The sequence below is a fragment of the Manis pentadactyla genome, chromosome 3 (genome assembly GCF_030020395.1).
Source record: "Manis pentadactyla isolate mManPen7 chromosome 3, mManPen7.hap1, whole genome shotgun sequence".
Lineage (NCBI taxonomy): Eukaryota > Metazoa > Chordata > Mammalia > Pholidota > Manidae > Manis > Manis pentadactyla.
The window spans coordinates 109213387-109232431 of record NC_080021.1 but is presented as its reverse complement, the minus strand read 5'-3'; the positions used below and the strand labels follow the sequence as shown (position 1 = coordinate 109232431).

At 37.1% G+C, this 19045-nt stretch overlaps 1 protein-coding gene across 3 annotated transcripts in view; it reads left to right on the top strand.

Moving 5' to 3' along the window:
* NEBL (nebulette) overlaps nucleotides 1-19045 on the top strand; it is a 330843-nt gene that overhangs the window by 219278 nt on the left and 92520 nt on the right. Inside the window, exons 1-3 of one of the 3 annotated variants that reach the window (XM_057498268.1) lie at nucleotides 8729-9152; nucleotides 9240-9311; nucleotides 18856-18960. The exons of the other annotated variants lie outside the window; for them this stretch is intronic. Of the exons in view, the coding sequence (XP_057354251.1) occupies nucleotides 9057-9152; nucleotides 9240-9311; nucleotides 18856-18960 (273 nt within the window). The 5' untranslated portion in view covers nucleotides 8729-9056. Of the gene's footprint in view, nucleotides 1-8728; nucleotides 9153-9239; nucleotides 9312-18855; nucleotides 18961-19045 lie in introns of those variants that run through there. 3 annotated transcript variants of the gene reach the window in all.

The window sequence follows — 19045 nt, the reverse complement described above, 5'->3', positions numbered from 1 at the left end:
AGCTTAAATAAAATCTTGAAAAAAGATGTCCTTGCTACTTCATTTACATATGTTAGCAAGAATACGTCCTTTTCAGCAAACTTTGTATTTAAGTAAAGTTTTTGACATGAAAAAAGACAGAGTGGGATTGCTCTTTAAAAAGATCACTTTTTAAAAATAGTGTCATAGAAGACTTTAAAAATAGTTACTCTGTGCTTTAAAAATGGCTGGGTTTATAGGGAATGGCTAAGCAAATACATTTAAAAAATTAACCATATTATTAAATGAAAGTCTGATTTTCAGCTCAGAGTGTTTACAAGGCCAGTATTTCTTATACAGTTATTATTGCTATTATATTTTGGGATGAATTTTTCCTAATATTCTTCAGTTATTTTGACAATTATTTTAATCAGTCTTGTGTAAATTACAGAATACATACTTAAAGTCACTATTATCCTATTTACAATGAATTCTTACTACATTCTAAATTGTTTAGTTTTTAAAAATTAAAAAATTTATTAAGGTATATTAGTTTCAAGTGTACAACATAAGTATTTTTATATTTGTATATATTGCAAAATGATCACCACAGTAAGTATAATTAACAATTGTCACCATATGTAGTTACAAGTTTTTTTTTCTTGTGATGAGACCTTTTAAGATTTAGTTCTTTAATAATTTTCAAATATGCAATAAAGTATTATCAACTCTAGTCATTGTGCTATACATTATCCCCAAGACTTATTTATTTTATAATAGAAGTTTGTACCTTTTGACCACCGTAACCCATTTCATCTACCGCTACCCCCACCTTTGGTAACCACTAATCTGTTCTCTGCATCTATGAGCTTGTTTTATTTTAAATTTTAAGTTTTTTAAGATTCCATATATAAGTGAGATCATATAGTACTTGTTGTTCTCTCTTATTTCACTGAGCATAATGCCCTCAAAGTGAGTAATATTCCACTGTGTATATATAATGTGTATAATACACACATAAATATATAATTCCATTGTGTGTGTGTGTGTGTGTGTGTGTGTATATATACATATATAAATGTATATATACAAACACCACATTTTCTTTATCCACTCCTCCATCAATAGACAGACAGTCTTGCCCATTATATATGATGCTGCAATGAACATGGGGTGTATATATTTTCTGGAGTTAGTGTTTTTTTCTTCAGATAAATACTCAGAAGTGGAATAGCTGGATCGTGTGGTAGATCTATTTTTAATTCTATGAGAAAATTCCCTTCTGTGTAAATTGTTACGTATTAAATCCCATTAAAAGAAAACTCACCAAATCTTTTTGGATATGAAGGCAGCTTTGTACAAAGGGCAGGCTCTATTTTGGATACAATAAAATCTGCCTCTTAAATTATTTTCCATTCTATTTCCTTTGTTGGCGTGGACAATGTCTTATATGCATCTGAATTGTCTTTAAGTGTATTACAAAATTTATGCTGTCAGTATATGGTGATCAGTAGAAAAAAAAATGCTGCTCAAATATATCTGAACTCTTATTCTTTAGAGCGATTTCATCAACATACAGAAAAGGAACAGACTAGCACCACGGCATAAGTGTATACCTTGAAATGTCTATTTTAAAATTTAGTTAGTCTCTTAGATTGACTGGCAACTGTTGGTCCATTCACTATGAGATGTAGGCTTTTATTGTTGTTACAACATTTCACGGTACCAGCTCAGATCAGCTCATCTGAGCCAATTGTTCTCATCTGTCCGTCCTTCCCTTCCTCCCTCCCTTTCTTCCTTCCTTTCCTCCTCCCTCTTTTCCTTTCCCTGGGATAGACTGTTAAATATTTGCTAGCTTACCACTACTTATAAATGTACATTAATGGAAATCAGGAAAGCTTCTCCAGTTAGGTACCTATCAGGTCAAAGATGGTCATATTGTTTTCATTATCACTTGCTTTTACCATTGCTTCAAACTCCTGGGGAGTCTTGCTTTTGCTGATCATAGGAACTAAATTGTCTCCCTACCACAAGTACTGTTCTTTTAAAGAACCATTAGTGATGACAATTCTGTATAAAGATGGAAATTGAAAAAGCTGATAGAAAGTATCCCTACCAGAAAGAAATAGGAATTGTTCTCTGTTGTACTGCTGTATGCGCCAGTAGGTTGTACACAAACTGAAGCAGTACAGACCTGGGCTTGAATCTCTGTGAGAACTCGGGTAAGTTATTTCATATCTCAGGGTTCATCTTTCTACAGAATTTTCAGCAGAGCCTTGGATGAGGAATTACACAAATAGAATTTAAGTCCATAGATATTGCTTTATGTAACAGTATTTTTGACTCAAAGCACTTCATTACATTTGTGTATTATTGAAGATCCCAGCAGCTAAAAATATATCCGTTTTGCTGTCTCCATCAAGGAAAGAAGCCGAGTCCTCTGGGGAAGGGAAGTAGGGATATGTGTTCCGCTTGTTGCTAAAGATCTTTTCTGTTGAGAATTTGAAATTTAAAGGTTTTAATAGAAAAATATCATTTCAGTTAAAACACTTAGATTCCTTAAATGATCCATCAGCCTCTTTATTAAGATTTTATACTTCAAACTGACACTGCTTTACAACATGGTTTAGAAAGGATTTACCTAACCAAATTGATGAGCAAATTGCTGGTGTGTTTTAAATTGGGTTATGTGAGTTAAAAATGGGAGGATCAATGGAGGATATTTCACTATTTGGACTTTTTGCTGTTTAGATAGAGAAAGAAAGAGTTAATATTTTTCTTCATTAGACTGATAAACCTGGGAATAATTTTTTTCACTATGAATTTTCATAAAGTCCAGATACACAATAGATAAATGAAAATAAATGATAAAATGAAGGGGTAAAAATTAAATTCAAGGCTTATACAGGGAATAGAGTAGGTGTAAAGGCTCTGTTTCTGCAGTTAACTGACCAGCAACTGAGTTATTTATAAAGGGTTCAAGGTTCAAACAGGCTTAAGCTTTTTGTGCTAGGATAAGTGATTTCCATATATTTATTTCATCAATATCTCCCCTGAGGTCACCAGTGGCTGGAGGCTCCTCCCATGCTCTGCTGTCTTCTTCTCTCTCCATTGTATACTCCAGTGACACTGAACGTTTGGTGTCTCCAATTCTCGTCTCTAGATTTTTGCAAATGCACTTTGGATGCCTTCCCTGTACACCATCTCTTCACCTAATAATTCGGCTTAAATAACCTCTCTAGGGGGAGATGTGAACGTTTCTTGGTCTCTGTTAAATATTCTTGCTATGAAGTCATATAGCTCCCTTACTTCCCTCTTAGAAACATTATTACACTTTTGCCAAAAAAGGGCCAAATTGCCTATTTTTGCATGTATTTACAGGAGTTATTGTCCTAGTGGTTGTTTTCAATATGCTCTACAGTCCCCAAGCCTTTCCTTTTCTTTCTTGACTATAAGGATTTTCTCCTTATTATATGATTTCCACATCTTAATATATTATTTTTTTCACCCTGGAAACATGACAAAAACAGCTTTTCTCTGCAAATAACTAGGAAATTATTTACTGTGTTTTCATAAAATTCATAAATCATGTAAGCAGGACATGTTTTGAATTAATTGGTAGAACATCTATCCTGAAGAGTTCAAGAACTGCCAACACTGATCAAGCCTGCTTTCTTTCTGGTTCTTGATATGGTGTTGACAGCCAAAGAAAGAGCTTCTTCAATAAATCCACTCTCATATTCAAGTTTTTCCAGATGTGAGAAGTAATTAAATCTTTGCATTTATTGAAGACTTGAATGCTTTTCAAGAGGGAACTGGCAGCTGTGATGAATTAACTCTGCCTGGGTGCATGTGTGTGTTATGTGTGTGTGTGTATTGTGTGTGAATATACATATATACAAGCATACATGTGCCCTTTGCCAATAATCAAGCGATATCAGACCAGAAAACAAAACAAAACAAAAAACTAATTGCAATCAACACCAAAAATTATTGCAGCTATATTTCACAATTGAGAGAATAGGGCTTAATCCAATAAGTCTTCTCTCTTTCTGTTTTTGCAGAATGTTAAGAAAGCAATAAGGATAATTAAATCATTTACATCTGTTAAAGAGTATTTTTTTCAAAAAATGGTGAACTTACAACCCATAAAATGTAAAATGAACCCATCTCAAAGATTTTAACTCATTAACTAATGAGGGCACCAGTAAGATGTTACAATTGGTTTAAAGGTGAATTGGAAGAACCATGCATAAATGAGGAATAAAGGATGCTGAAAGGAATTTACAAATATATGCAAAAAGGGGCTCTCAACAAGGCAATAATCAATTGCTTTCCCCAGGATACAATTAATTTGCATTTGTATGAATAAAGCATCATTAGTGTTGTTATCAATTTTCAATAATTTATGGTATTGTAAAGTAGTTCCAAGACACTGAAAGGCCAAATTAGCCAGAAGGTAACACTAGATAAGACACAATGTAATTTTTTTTTAAGTCTCTCACAGTTTTTCCTGCCATATTCTAGGAAAGGGATACTTTGATAGTGCCTGATCCTTTGGTTCTGATTACAGGCCACACAGAGGCCATTCAAACCTTGGGCTTCTCTGATTGGGAAGGATTATGGATGTGATTGTGGTATTAGCTTTGTTGTTATTAAAACTGAACTAATATCACAGTAAGTAGCATATTAAGCCAAAAGTCTTTCAGTTCATGGAGTTTGGTTATTTTAGATGTTGAATAGGAATACTTTTATCCTTGTGAACATGTTTAGAATAATAGATATTTTTAACTGTGGCATCCCAACCACACCCAACCTGGAAACTGTGCCAAAAATTATTTGCAATTTGTTCTCCAATACCAGTCTAGATATGTAGCTCTCATTTTTGAAGAAGATCTGTATTTGTGAAAACAGGAATATGAATACAGAGAACACTCTTAAAGCTTATTTTAATGGGATAATTGGTAATGGTGACAATTATTCAGATTGCTTTGTATTCTTTTGATTTCTAATTAAGAACCAGTAATGAAATCGCTATTACAAAGGAAAAAAATAGGCTTAATGAATGTAAATTGTAAAAATAGATTGGGCTAATATTAAGCATAACTCTTCTCTTTTATAAAGAAGACAGATTGTCCTAGAGAGCTTACATTTCTTGTTTTAAGAAATGATTTCTCCCTTTTGTCATGTTTTGGTACAAGTTCTCTTTTGGACAGATGCCAAACAGTGAAGAAAAATGTGAGGCAAAAGTAAAATAACCAGTGATTCAACTGAGAAGCAGGAACCTTCTGGGAGATAGTCATTAACAAAATCCAGGCAACTGTAAATGAACATATGAAAGACTGCCATGGCAGGCAAACATATCAGATGAACTAATTCCTCTGCCACCTAACCATTTAGGGGATATATTTTATAATAATGTTGAAATAACTTTTAAAGTGCAAAAATTCGGTTTATCTCTTTAAGTTTTCCTCAAGTTAGAACTGAATCTCCAGCAATTTCAGTTATCATGGATTCTCATTTGCTCATTTTTTTCATTCATCACCATGTTGGGGGAAAGCACATGTTCTATCACTAGAAAGAAGAGAAGGGAGGAAAAAGTGAAATAGGTACAAAACAGTTGTAAAATCCAGGAGATTCTTAGGACATGCGACCTTCAGAACACTGAATACAGCCAAGCACTGCATGACTCATTATGGTGGTATATACTCATTTCCTTGGCCAGGGGCTGTGTCCACAGAGACCTGCATGACCATGAGACTAGACAGTTGCTATGGAAACACATCTGCTGACATACAAACATCAAAACCTAAAAAGACAGAAGACTTCTGTATTATAATACACAAGTTAGCTCTTGTCTTTAGACTGTTATGCTACATGAGGCCCTTGTGGCCTTTGAAAACATACTGATGGTATAAGAGTATTGCCCTTTCAAATGAGAAGACCCTTAGGATCAAGCACTTTTCCTGGAACTGTGTACCTTTACTGAATAGCTGAAAAGTCTTGTGTTTGTTAAGGGGCTTTGCTATTTTTAACATGCTTTCCTTTTCTTAACTTTTGGTGATTCAATTTTTCTCTTTATGGAGAATGAAGGCAGAGGGATTAAATAATTTGCCCTGGAGGGTGTGGGAGAGCCAGACCTGAAAGTAGGGATTCTAGTCTAAGTAATATGATCCCACTTTGTCTCTGCATCAGGGCATGGGTCTAGGACTAAAGTAAAAAGTTAACAAAATAAATGAAATGCTCAATAAGTAATAGGGATTAGTAATTATCCACATATTCCCTTTTGGGGTACCTTGAGGTGAAAGCAGGTAATAAAGCACAACACTGAACTTGGATTATAAGAAGGAAAAAGAGGATGATAGGGAATTTTGAAACCTCATAGCTCCATGAAGAACACATTCTTTTTATTCCCTAAGTCACATTTTTGAACTTTGCTTTGAGACAGTACAGGGCTTAACATGTTTTAGAGAAAACTGTACATGAATTTTGTATTTAGGTAAAATGAAAAAAAAATGCATTCAAAAAAAGGAATAATATATCTAGCTTGCCAACATTAAGGAGTTCATCCAGCAAGTATTGAAGGATGGGTTTTATTTCCTTTCTTACCTGATCTTAGCACAAAGTGTGTTTTACTTAGTACTTGATCTCTAACACCAAGCACAGTGCCTGGAATAACAACATCTAAATGAATGAACATAGGCTATGGTTAAGTTCTGCTCCCAGTGCTCCATTGAATAACTTTGTGAATAAGAAAAATAATTAATTTCTCTGGAGCTTAATCTTGTCCTCTGTAAAAGAGAGGGCTTTAGTAGGATTGATTTCTAGAATCCCTGTAGCTTTAAACTTCTGATTCTAAAATCTCAAATGGAAAATTTGCGTTTACATTGCATATGGTACTTGGTTTTGCTCCCCAAACTTCTGTGCATAATCTCAACAGATTTTCTTCTTCCAGTGTGGTGAAGTGTCAATAAGAATGTATTACATGATGGGAAGTGAGAAAATAGCAGCCATGGAAGCCCAATGAAGGTAATTCACCAGGGGGAATAGATGTCACCATGAGCAAACAGGTATTGTCACTTCAAACACTAGCCAGAAGGGGTGTCTTAGGGAGCTTTGGCAAGATTTTCTCCCTGTACTTCTAAAGGTTTACAGGAAAGTCTGATAGAAATTGCTCTTCTCTATTTTCAACTAAAGATAATGTTATGGATCTTCTGTAGAATGTTAGAATGGTCTTTTGGCAGAGGACTTGATGAAACAGACTGAGTCCACACATTACGCACCTTTAAGGAGCAAATATAATGTACAGAGAATTTCCTTGTAGAATCCTCTAAACTGGAATGGTATGTTATTATTATTTTATTTTAAAGCGAAAGTTTTCAAATTCATCACGCTGAGTTTCTTTTTGGTGTTTTGCTGGTAATCAGGAAATGTAATGCCCTTAATTTAACCTGGATCAAAAACCATTTCATGAAAAGACCAGCAAATTTTCTAGATTATTTATTTTTTCAGAGTAGAACGATGTTTCCCTAAGTAACATTTCATAGAAGGATGTTTGTTTTCTGGAGTATTGGGTATCATTCAAAAAAAAAAGGTAAGTAGGTAGGTAGATTAGATTAAATGAATAAAGTTTCATGTTTGGGAAATTCTGGGTTAAATAGACTTAGTTTTCTTGGCTGCAAATCTCAGAGATTCTCATGTGTCATTATACCATGTAGATCTCTAAGAGACAGAGGTAAAGATTAGTATATGCGTTTCCCCAAATACGTTTGTTTATGAGATCCTGTTTTCTCCTCCAGAGTATTTTGTGGAACTTTAGCCATATGGAAAACAATTTGAGAAATAATATTACATGATGACTGAAGAATATTTTTCCTGATCAGAATTTTTAGTTTAGGTGAGGCCAAGGCAATTAAAAATTTTTTAAAAAATTTAGTATGATATCAGGAGAAAATAGCATTATACTTGGCTACTTAGAGTGATGTATTTTGAATAAAATTTGTATTTTATAATGTTTCATTATTGACCATAGTGTATTTTTTGCATCCAACACAGATATGCTCTGTCTTTGTAAAAATTAATTTACTCTAGGATTTAAATAGCCAAATGGATAAATTATAAAGTTGTATACAGTCTTAGGCTAAATTGACATTAAAGGATTTGTTTTGTGAAATATATTTTTAATCATGTAACTGATGACACATACCACATTATAAATATTATTATAATTTATTTTTACAAACTTTCTAAGCATGTAGTATAACTTAAGAATATACAAATAACTAGTGAATTTGTAAAAATTGACACAATGGGCAGAATTGAAAGAGGATGATTATTTTTTTTGAAACAGTGGTGTTTCTAGAATTCTTAAATGATATATCCACCTATGTCAACAGCAACTTCTCATGTGTAATGATGTTTACAATTAAAATAATGCAATAGCAGTATAAGATTAACAGTTATAATTAACTCAGAATAGATTATTTGAAGTGGTTCAAAGGGCTTTTCATTATAAATTACTAACCTTTAATCAGCTAATATAAAGTGATCATTTTTTAGAATGTGAGAAGTGTGTGTTTGTCTCATAAAAAATTTAATTTAGGTTAATGAAATGAGTTTGCATGATCCAGATTCACCATACCCAAGCAGAGATATGCCTGACATTCCAGTGAAAGCTTTATTTAGATGGAATTGAGGACTCTTTGCGATAACAGGCTCTGGACTGTGCTATCTTGAGTGTTACAGCTGGGTAATTTTCCCAGATTCTTTAAGTCTCTTTCAAACTACTTTATGAGTGAATTGAATTAGTGAGGTATAAATTAATGGTCTCTTTTGGATTTCTTCAGCAGTTTGAAGAATGTTGACTTTAAACATTTATAGAATTTAATTTTGCCTGTTAAAATGTCTTTTCCACTTGCGAGGCTAGCCCTGTTCCCTCCACTTACATGCAGTTATGATAAGGAGGGGGACATGTGAACTAAATAAGGAGGAAGCTGGGCAAGGTCATTCTGCCAGGACACCAGAGACTCCAAGCTGTCAAGGGTAGTGTAGTACACAGAAAGGCGCTACATTAGTGAATTAAAAAAAAATATGTACATATGGAAAGACTAAAAATGAGGGTCCCTGTAATTGAGGATATAAAAAATGAAACTGAAGAGGAAAAACCAGGGGAAGAAGAAAATGAGGAAGACTGGGTAAGTGGGAAAACCCCTGCTGAAGAAGTGTTTGTTCCTCTAAGGCAGCAGTTAGAAAAATGTGTCCTTTCCTTTTTCTCTGCACAGATATTCTTTAAGCCTGTGATAGAAGACCTAAGGATGGAATTGGCCAAAAAATGCACCAAACTCATTAGTGATGTAAGTGGCTTAAGTCATTTTTGTCTTACTTTGCATGGCAAGTGTGGCACTGTTATGTCATAGAGTCATGGAGCAGGGGAGAAAACCATGGAATCATCCATAAAGACACAGTTATTTTCCAGATCATGGAACTAAGCCCAGAAATTTTAGGTGATCTCCCCAAGGTCACCTTTACAGATAATTCCTGTGGGAGCTGGTCTCTGTGTTCTTAATCCAGAATCCTGTGCCTTATGAATTTCATAGTACTCTGGCATGAAATCATAAAATGTCAAATTTCAGAGCATGTTCCATTTGAGAATCCCAAAGCCTTTAAAAATTTGTATAATGATGTAACTTGTTTAGGGAGGATCTCTATCTAAATGAGGGGCTTTTAAACAAAATGTTTGGGGACCTTTCGAGGACTCTGAAGAATGCAATAGTTTTGCAAACCAGGAAAATGCCTATACCTAAATGTATATAACATTAATTTACAATTTAGGATTCATGGATTACTGAACTGCAAACTTAATGATGCTGATGTTAGTGCAAAGGAGTATTTTTGTTGTGACTTTTCATGAACTGGGATCAGTTTATATTATGTTTCCAGGGAATCCTAGAATTACAGAATTATTTGACATACATATGCACTTGAAATTATGTATTGATAAGCCAGTAAATATCTAAACCAAGATTCTAGAAGCACCAAGAAAAGCATTGTTCAGCAGGGACAAGCATGTACATGATCCTCATTAAAACAGTTGTAAGAGAATTGCTGGCACAGAGGGAAGGTGACTCAGGAAAAAATGAGTGGATGCCTATGTCTGTAGAGAGGTGAACTCAGTACTGGTGGTTTCTGTTGTTAATGAACAAACTGCTCAGAATATTTTGCAAATGTTTGTTTTCAAAGGAAATCAGTCCTGGGTGGTTGGGGTAGTGTGCTGCCATGTTCTCTGAAGTCAACCTGCCCGAGTCAACTTAACAGTAATTGTGGGCAGGTTAGCCTGACTGGGCTCAGCTCCTCAAGGGCATCATCCATAATGGTAAGATTAAATAATGAAATGTATAGTAAACTGTCTGGAATCATGTGAGTACTTAGGCGATGGTGGTGGCTATTCACTACTCTGTAAATCACTTTTGTAGCCATCCAATCACACTTCTGTATGACTCTCTGTTGCCTTGTGGTTTGTCCAGAAGAGTCAGAGGATGGTGGGAATCATACCTCTTTCCATATATTTGACATGTGATGTAACTGAATTTTAAATGGAGTATTTCTTTCTGCTATTACTTAATAGTCATAAACTACTACATGTGAAAGTTTTTTGTAAAGTGTAATAAAAATGAAAGGTCAGTGACAACAATAATGTCAGCCACAGCAAAGATTTATGAAGGACTCTGTGCTAGGCACTGCACCTCGTGAAGTTGGTTCTACGGCTTTTTCCCATTTTAGAGGTGAGAGACAAAGGCTCAGAGAGGTTAAATAACTTGCCTGGGTCACACAGTTAAACAGTGGGGAGCAGGCCTTGAACACACAGCCCTGTGTCAGCCACCCTGCTGTGTTCTCTCTCACTAGATTTCCATGCAAAATTTACCTTAGCTTTATTATTTATCACACTAATATTGGGAATAGCAATGCTGTCATTTAAAACCTTAAGTTCTATAACTCCGGAGATAGTACTTCTGCCAATGTTGTTATGTTTTTAGGAAAGTGTAATTGTGGCTGAGCTACATTATCATATAAACCATTAGAACTGATGTGGCAGCTTCAGGTAGTAATTTTGTTGGAGTTGTTTTAGAAAGAAAATTTTTTCAGTGATGTTAAAGCCAACTTTCTGGTCAGGGGTGATGGCCTTTATCATTTTGCAAAGGCAAAAGCTATGTTATTTCACTCCCGTGTATGTGAAATCAAACAAGTGGGAGTAATTTCTGTTTATTATAGATTTATGTTGCATGGCAGAAAGTCTTAATATTTAAATCATATTACCGTGGCCTAATTTATATCTGTGTACATGTTCACATGTTGTTTCCAAGTAGAATTCTATACTTGTTAAGATACTGGTTTAATTTTTGGAATTTTTATATTTACCAGTGAATAATCTGAGCAATTTTCTTTTTCTTTTTTTTTTTTAATTAAGAAAAAGGAAAACAGGAGTTTGTACAGTCAGTTTGAAACAAGTTTTAATTTACCCTTCGTGTAGTGGACTAAATCAAATATCTAGTTTTTAGACGTTCCGTTAAGAAGTATTACTGAGTACTAACTTGCTTGTTCACTCTCACTGTCATCAGTGTTTTCAGATGAAGCAGATGAACTTACATTTCAGGTTTTCTTATCTCTGCTATCTTGTCTGCATGGCTAGATGGTTGTCTAAAATGTATATTTGAGTTCCATCAATCAGGGAGCTGAAACAGATTTAAAAAATGGGCAAGTTAGAACAGAGATCAGCAATGTCTCTGTTATGACTCTGATCGTGCCCATCTGTTAGCGCCCCGTGTTTAATTTAGTGCAGTGGTCTTTTCCTTGGTCTCAAACTTAAATCTGAAGACAAGCCGTCAAGCCCCTTGGCTTTGTTTTATAATCCACTATATCCCAAAGGGCCATCTGTGTGTTTACTGGAGGCTTTTTGTTTGTTTGAAGGCAATCTCTTTGCAGCCTCTATCACCAGGCACACTTGGTGTGTGTGCCTCCTCTGCAGGCTCCTCCAGCCTGAAGCTTTAAGAAGCAGCCTCACGATTGTTGTTCAAATCTCACAGCCAGTGGCCCACTGGCCTTAAACATGGTCTCTCTGACTCCCAAGCTCTGGCCATCATTAGGTTCCTCCTCTCCTGCTATGTGTCAGACACCCCATATATTATTATATTCCACGTCACAGCAAGCCAAGGCCATAGGTTCTGTGAGTCTCAGTTCAGAGCATGAAACACAAGGTTGAGTAGCTTGCCCAAGGCCACCTGGCTAGTCAGGGGTAGGGGCAGGATTCTGGCTTCTGTCTTCTAAGTCCAGAGCCCAGCTCATTGACACTCATCACTGCTCCATATTTTAGATGAGAAGGATGGTTTCACAAGTTTTTATTCATGGAGCGATCTTTCAACTTCCCCATCACCATCCTATTTAGCAGTCTTTGGACCTCTTCTAGCTCCCGGTGTCTTTACTGGGGTATAAGCAGGTGTGTGCACTGCAGCCCATGGCACATGGCCTGTAGCTGTGAGCAGGGCAGGTCATGCTCTCTTGGCTGCCTGTACCTTTTTGATGATAGTTACTTTCCTGGGCTTAGGGGCTGCACAAAACTATTATGTCACTTCTGTAAGGCTTCATCCTTGGCCATTTTTGGTCCTAATTTATGACTTGGCCCTGATTGCATGGGACCTATCATCTTTTCTTTCTTTTTTTGGTATCATTAATCTACAGTTACATGAGCAACATTATGGTTACCAGACTCCCCCTATTATCAAGTCCCCACCACATACCCCATTACAGTCACTGTCCATCAGCATAGTAAGATGCTACAGAATCACTACTTGTCTTCTCTGTGTTGTACAGCCTTCCCCATGCCTCCCCGCTCACATTATGTATGCTAATCATAATGCCCCTTTTCCCCTCTTATCCCTCCCTTCTCACCCACCCTCCCCAGTCCCTTTCCCTTTGGTAACTGTTAGTTCATTCTTGGGTTCTGTGAGTCTGCTGCTGTTTTGTTCCTTCAGTTTTTTCTTTGTTCTTATACTCCACAGATGAATGAAATTATTTGATACTTGTCTTTCTCCACCAGTCTTATTTCACTGAGCATAATACCCTCTAGCTCCATCCGTGTTGTTGCAAATGGTAGGACTTGTTTCTTCTTATGGCTGAATAATATTCCATTGTGTATATGTACCACATCCTCTTTATCCATTCATCTACTGATGGACACTTAGGTTGCTTCCATTTCTTGGCTATTGTAAATAGTGCTGTGATAAACATAGGGGTGCATATGTCTTTTTCAAATGGGGCTACTGCATTCTTAGGGTAAATTCCTAGGAGTGGAATTCCTGAGTCAAATGGTATTTCTATTTTTAGTTTTTTGAGGAACCTCATACTGCTTTCCACAGTGGTTGAACTAATTTACATTCCCACCAGCAGTGTAGGAGGGATCCCCCTTCTTCACATCCTCGCCAACATTTGTTGTTGTTTGTCTTTTGGATATTGGCCATCTTAACTGGTGTGAGGTGATATCTCAGTGTGGTTTTAATTTGCATTTCTCTGATGATTAGCAATGTGGAGCATCTTTTCCTGTGCCTGTTTGGCCATCTGAATTTCTTCTTTGGAGAAGTGTCTGTTCAGCTCCTCTGCCCATTTTTAAATTGGATTATTTGCTTTTTGTTTGTTGAGGTGCATGAGCTCTTTATATATTTTGAATGTCAACCCTTTATTGGATATGTCATTTATGAATATATTCTCCCATACTGTAGGATGCTTTTTTGTTCTATCGATGGTATCCTTTGCTGTAAGGAAGCTTTTCAGCTTGATATAGTCTCACTTGTTCATTTTTGCTTTTGTTTCCCTTGCCCGGGGAGATATGTTCATGAAGAAGTTGCTCATGTTTATGTCCAAGAGATTTTTGCCTATGTTTTTTTCTAAGAGTTTTGTGGTTTCATGACTTACATTCAGGATTTTGATCCATTTCGAATTTACTTTTGTGTATGGGGTTAGACAATGATCCAGTTTCATTCTCTTACATGTAACTGTCCAGTTTTGCCAAGCTGTTGAAGGGGCTTTCATTTCCCCATTGTATATTCATGGCTTCTTTATCGTATATTAATTGACCATATATGCTTGGGTTAATATCTGGACTCTTTATTCTGTTCCACTGGTCTATGGCTCTGTTCTTGTGCCAGTACCAAATTGTCTTGATTACTGTGGTATTGTAGTAGAGCTTGAAGTTGGGGAGCGAGATACACCCTGCTTTATTCTTCCTTCTCAGGATTGCTTTGGCTATTCAGGGTCTTTTGTGGTTCCATATGAATTCTTGAACAATTTGTTCCAGTTCGATGAAGGATGCTGTTGGTATTTTGATAGGGATTGCATTGAATCTGTAGATTGCTTTAGGCAGGATGGCCATTTTGACAATATTAATTCTTCCTAGCTAAGATCATGGGAATAGTTTCCATTTGTTAGTGTCCTCTTTAATTTCTCTTAAGAGTGTCTTGTAGTTTTCAGCGTATAGGTCTTTCACTTCCTTGGTTAGGTTTATTCCTAGGTATTTTATTCTTTTTGATGCAATTTGAATGGAATTATTTTCCTGATTTCTCTTTCTGCTAGTTCATCATTAGTGTATAGGATAGCAACAGATTTCTGTGTATTAATTTTGCATCCTGCAACTTTGCTGAATTCAGATATTAGTTCTAGTAGTCTTGGAGTGGAGTCTTTAGGGTTTTTTGTGTACAATATCATGTCATCTGCAAATAGTGACAGTTTGACTTCTTCTTTACCCATCTGGATGCCTTGTATTTCTTTGTCTTGTCTGATTGCCATGGCTAGGACCTCCAATACTATGTTGAATAACAGTGGGGAGAGTGGGCATCCTTGTCTTGTTCCTGATCTTAGGGGAAAAGCTTTCAGCTTCTCGCTGTTCAGTATGATGTTGGCTGTGGGTTTATCATAAATGGCCTTTATTATGTTGAGGTACTTGCCCTCTATACCCATTTTGTTGAGAGTTTTTGTCATGAATGGATGTTGAATTTTGTGAAATGCTTTTTCAGCATCTATGGAGATGATCATGTGGTTTTTGTCCTTCTTTTTGTTGATGTGGTGGATGCTGTTGATAGATTTTCAAATGTCCATCACCTTTTAATTGTAGTCTGGATGATTGTCATCTTGCTAGTGATGAATCTATCCTGCTTTTCTGCCCTCTTGCACAGCCCTTTGCCTGTTGGCCATTTCAGTCCATGGAAGAGCTTGGGGTCCTCAGTAGCTCAGCTGTATCACAGACTTGCCAGATAACTTACTAAACTGTTAATTAAGATTGGTCTAGAGATAAGTCCAGGGGAAGCCTGCACTGTTCAGGATCCTCCAGAGAAAGAAATGTCTGTTTTTCAGGTCAGGTGGCTTCAGTTAGGTGATAGGTATTTTCCAGGTTTTTTCTGCCCCACCTAGTTCTGCTTTGCCCTCACCCTGCCATATGAGGGGTTTCTCTCTGTATAACCCAATCTTGAAAGACCCCCGATCCTCTGAGGCAGCCTCTTGTATTTTTCTGTTATCCATGTAACACTTTTTATTTCCCTACATATCCTCAGTCTGTGTGTTACTTAGTCTTGTCTAACCAATTCCTTGAATAAATCAAGCCTATCAACTCTATTGAGCCATCAGAATTATGGACCTAGTAGTCTTTTTTTTAGGTGGTCAAAATATATTAGGTTAAAGGGGATCTTTTGTATGTATGTTGTAAATTAGGCATAAAGAGTCTGTGCAGAGCAAGGTTGGCTGCATGTGCATGAAGCCTCTGACTCACCATTTTGGTTCAGACCTTTTGGGGTGTTCATTTGCCTGGCAGCAGAGAGAACATTTTCCAGACAAATAAACATTGTTTGTTGTGGGTAAATCCTTCCAATGCTGAAAACATTAGATGTGTGGTTACCCCTCCAGAGACAGCTCTGATGATGCTAGAAAATCTGGGAGAGCAGCCTTGGTTTGGCCATGAACGCCCAGTGAACACAGTGATGGGGATGCAGCTCTTTCTGCCGGGCTTCATCCCATTGAGCCAGCAGGGCTCCATTTGTGAAAAGAGTTTTAGATTCTTTTGGTTAAGAATGCTTGTAAAAGGAAATATCCTCAATCATTTCTCATCTGTTATCCAATTTCAGCCATTAGCTAATCTCACACATTAGCTAATCTCATATTAAAAGAAAGTAGGCTCAGAGGAGGAAGCACCACTGAATGAATTTCACTAACTGTAGTTGAGATGTGCTGGGATTAAGTGGTGAGGTCAAAGCAAAACTTAAAAATTTGAGACATCTTAATGCTCGTTAAGTCATCAACTTTGTCCCCCACCCTTATTTTTCCCAATTAGAAAATAACATGGACTGTTACATATAGGCTGGCGTATTGGTTGTGAGTGCAGATGACCCCAAGTAGCAGGAAACTGGCGCATGCAAGGCCTGGACACAGCGGCTGCAGTCCCAGCCCATGGGTGTCATCGGTTGCTCACATTCCTTTCCCTCTGCTGTCATCATTAGTGTGGTGGCTTATTGGGGACCTCGTTCCTGCTGCGTCCCTGGGACTGGGTAAGGAAAGAGGTGGAAGGGCAGATGTGCCAGCAAGCATCTCCCTTACCAGAAACAACCCAGAAGCACTGCTGCAGGGGGCTTACACGGATGTCTCGTGGTCAGAGCTGGGCACTGGCCTCTCCAGGCTGATCACTGGCCATGGAGAATGAGAAAACCATGCTTGGCTTACAGCAGTTTGTTGTCTGGGGCTAGGTAGGGGCCTGGCTATGCTCATAAATACATTTGGGTTCTGTTATTAAGGAAGAAGTGGGGGCTGCATAGGCAATCTATCCCATGACAGGCCATGGTTCTAGGAGGAATGCATACATGGTTGTACCAGGACATGACTGTCCACTCATGTCCACGATTTTTATTTTACCTAAGGTTTTGTACCAGTCATAGGTGCTATTCCCTCTCATCTATCTTTTCCTGTTACCTTGGTATAGAAAGGCTATGAATATGTGGCATTCTTTACATAAAAATCTAAGATAATCTGCTCGTTGTCAGTCATATTGTGAAATACATTAGAAATACAGTATGAGTGACAATAAGCAAATAATGTGTGTATGTATGGATGTGTGTGTCTTTTAAATGAAAACAAAAGGAAGGAATGGAGACTGCACTTAGGGTGGAGCCATTGGCCTGCCTAGTGAAGGAAGCAAATACTTCACCCTTATCCTGTGCCCCTGTTCTGAACATTCTGCTCGGGTCAGAGCTTATCAGGAGGCTGGCGGCCAGAGCACAGACCACTGCCGTGACGATGTGAATGTGAGAGAGCAGAGATGGAGGCACCAGATAAAAATAATGAGCTGAACGTGAGCCTAATGATAGGGTATTTTCTCTTACACTTAATTGCATAACGGAGATACTTTTTTTTCCCTCCTTCTGATCAAAATAGCTTACTATTTATCACACTGCCATTAACGGTTTAATTACTAGTGACTGAGGAGGGTGATTTGCAGAGACCTAAAATTATGGCTAATCTCTGAGAAGAAAAAAAGTAATTTAGTGCTCAGATAAGATAAATATGTTCTAATGTTGATTTCATGAATAAAGCAAATGTTTAATGTGGTTGGCATGTAATATCTTAGAGTCACAGCAGTGAAATATGGTGTTTTGTAATGACTTTACTTAGTATGTTGGTATCTGGTTATACATCAGGTCAAACAATGCCCCACAAATCAGGTTTACATATGGGAACATCTCTATGTCATGTTCATGTATAACATCAATACTACATGTTTTTTCAGAACCAGGTAGTATATACAATTAAGCTTCACTTTTAGGTTGTAATTAAGGAGACCATGTAATTTATTATCTGAACTTGGACTTAGTTTCCAGCCTAAGTATTTACAGTCTTGGGTAGTAATCACCTTCATCCCCTCAAGCAGTTATAAATATTGTCTCCCCAGGTTCTAGCTTGGGTAGCAATTAGCATGACAGTGGGATTGCACTTTAGGTCCTTTTCCTTAGTTTTTGACTTCTTTTTAGCTCATGTATTCATGTGGTCTTCCCCCAGAGTAATAATTCTGGCTTCTCCTCAAGGGGAAATGACTCACTTCATTAATTCCAGAGAAGAAATGAGCGTGTTCAGCTAAACCCCTCTGGACTTTGTCTTGCTTATCTGCCTACCTGTAGCTTTCAGGAATGATCTCCACCATGTGGCAAGTTTTCTGGGCAGATTCTGCTCTTGTTGGGGGAGGGGAGGAGGATGAGGCGGCCCATGGGTGCTCAGAAATTGGGTAAATATTGTTTGAGTGGAATTAATCAGTAACAGGAGCTCATTGTGGCCACATTTAAGCCCCTTCCTCTAGTCCAGCATTTGTAGATAATGATGCTAATAGTAACCCTGTTTGTTTAATTTCTGCCTCTACTTCATAATTGGTTACATCTGTCCTGATGACTACTTGTTTTAAACCTAGAGGTGGGCAGCTATGTTTCCGTTCGACCATAGGTTCAACTGTTAAGGTCAGTGGCTAAAAGTAACAGTAAACTAGGACACTTGTACAAGAGGAATGGAGAATGTTTAATAATTACACTGAGCAAATGGAGCAGACAGGACTCATAGTCACTGTGGACCCATAGCTCAAGACATGTGACCCTTGGTGATAGTTGGGGCCCTTTCTTATCTAAAGGACGGTCTTTCCTTATTATGCCTCATCACCTATGCAATTCTGTGCTGTGTGTCTGTTTATTTGATTTGGTTTGTTTTGATCATCATTCCACATTTGAACATTTGTTTCAGAAAGCAGACTTTCTCAAGTTCATTCTTCTGCTCAAAAGGAGCATTAAAATTGCTTTTCTTCTTTCTCTTATGTAAATTATTCTCTTTTAGATCCATTATAAAGAAGAGTATAAGAAGTCCAAGGACAAGTGTACATTTGTGACTGACACTCCTATGCAAAACCATGTAAAAAATATTGGTGCTTTTATTTCTGAGGTAAAGTATCAAATCTTGTAAAATGGCTTGCATTTTCTTTTTTCTGTTTGTGTAGTTAAAAGTCTGTGCATTCAAGTTGAAGAAT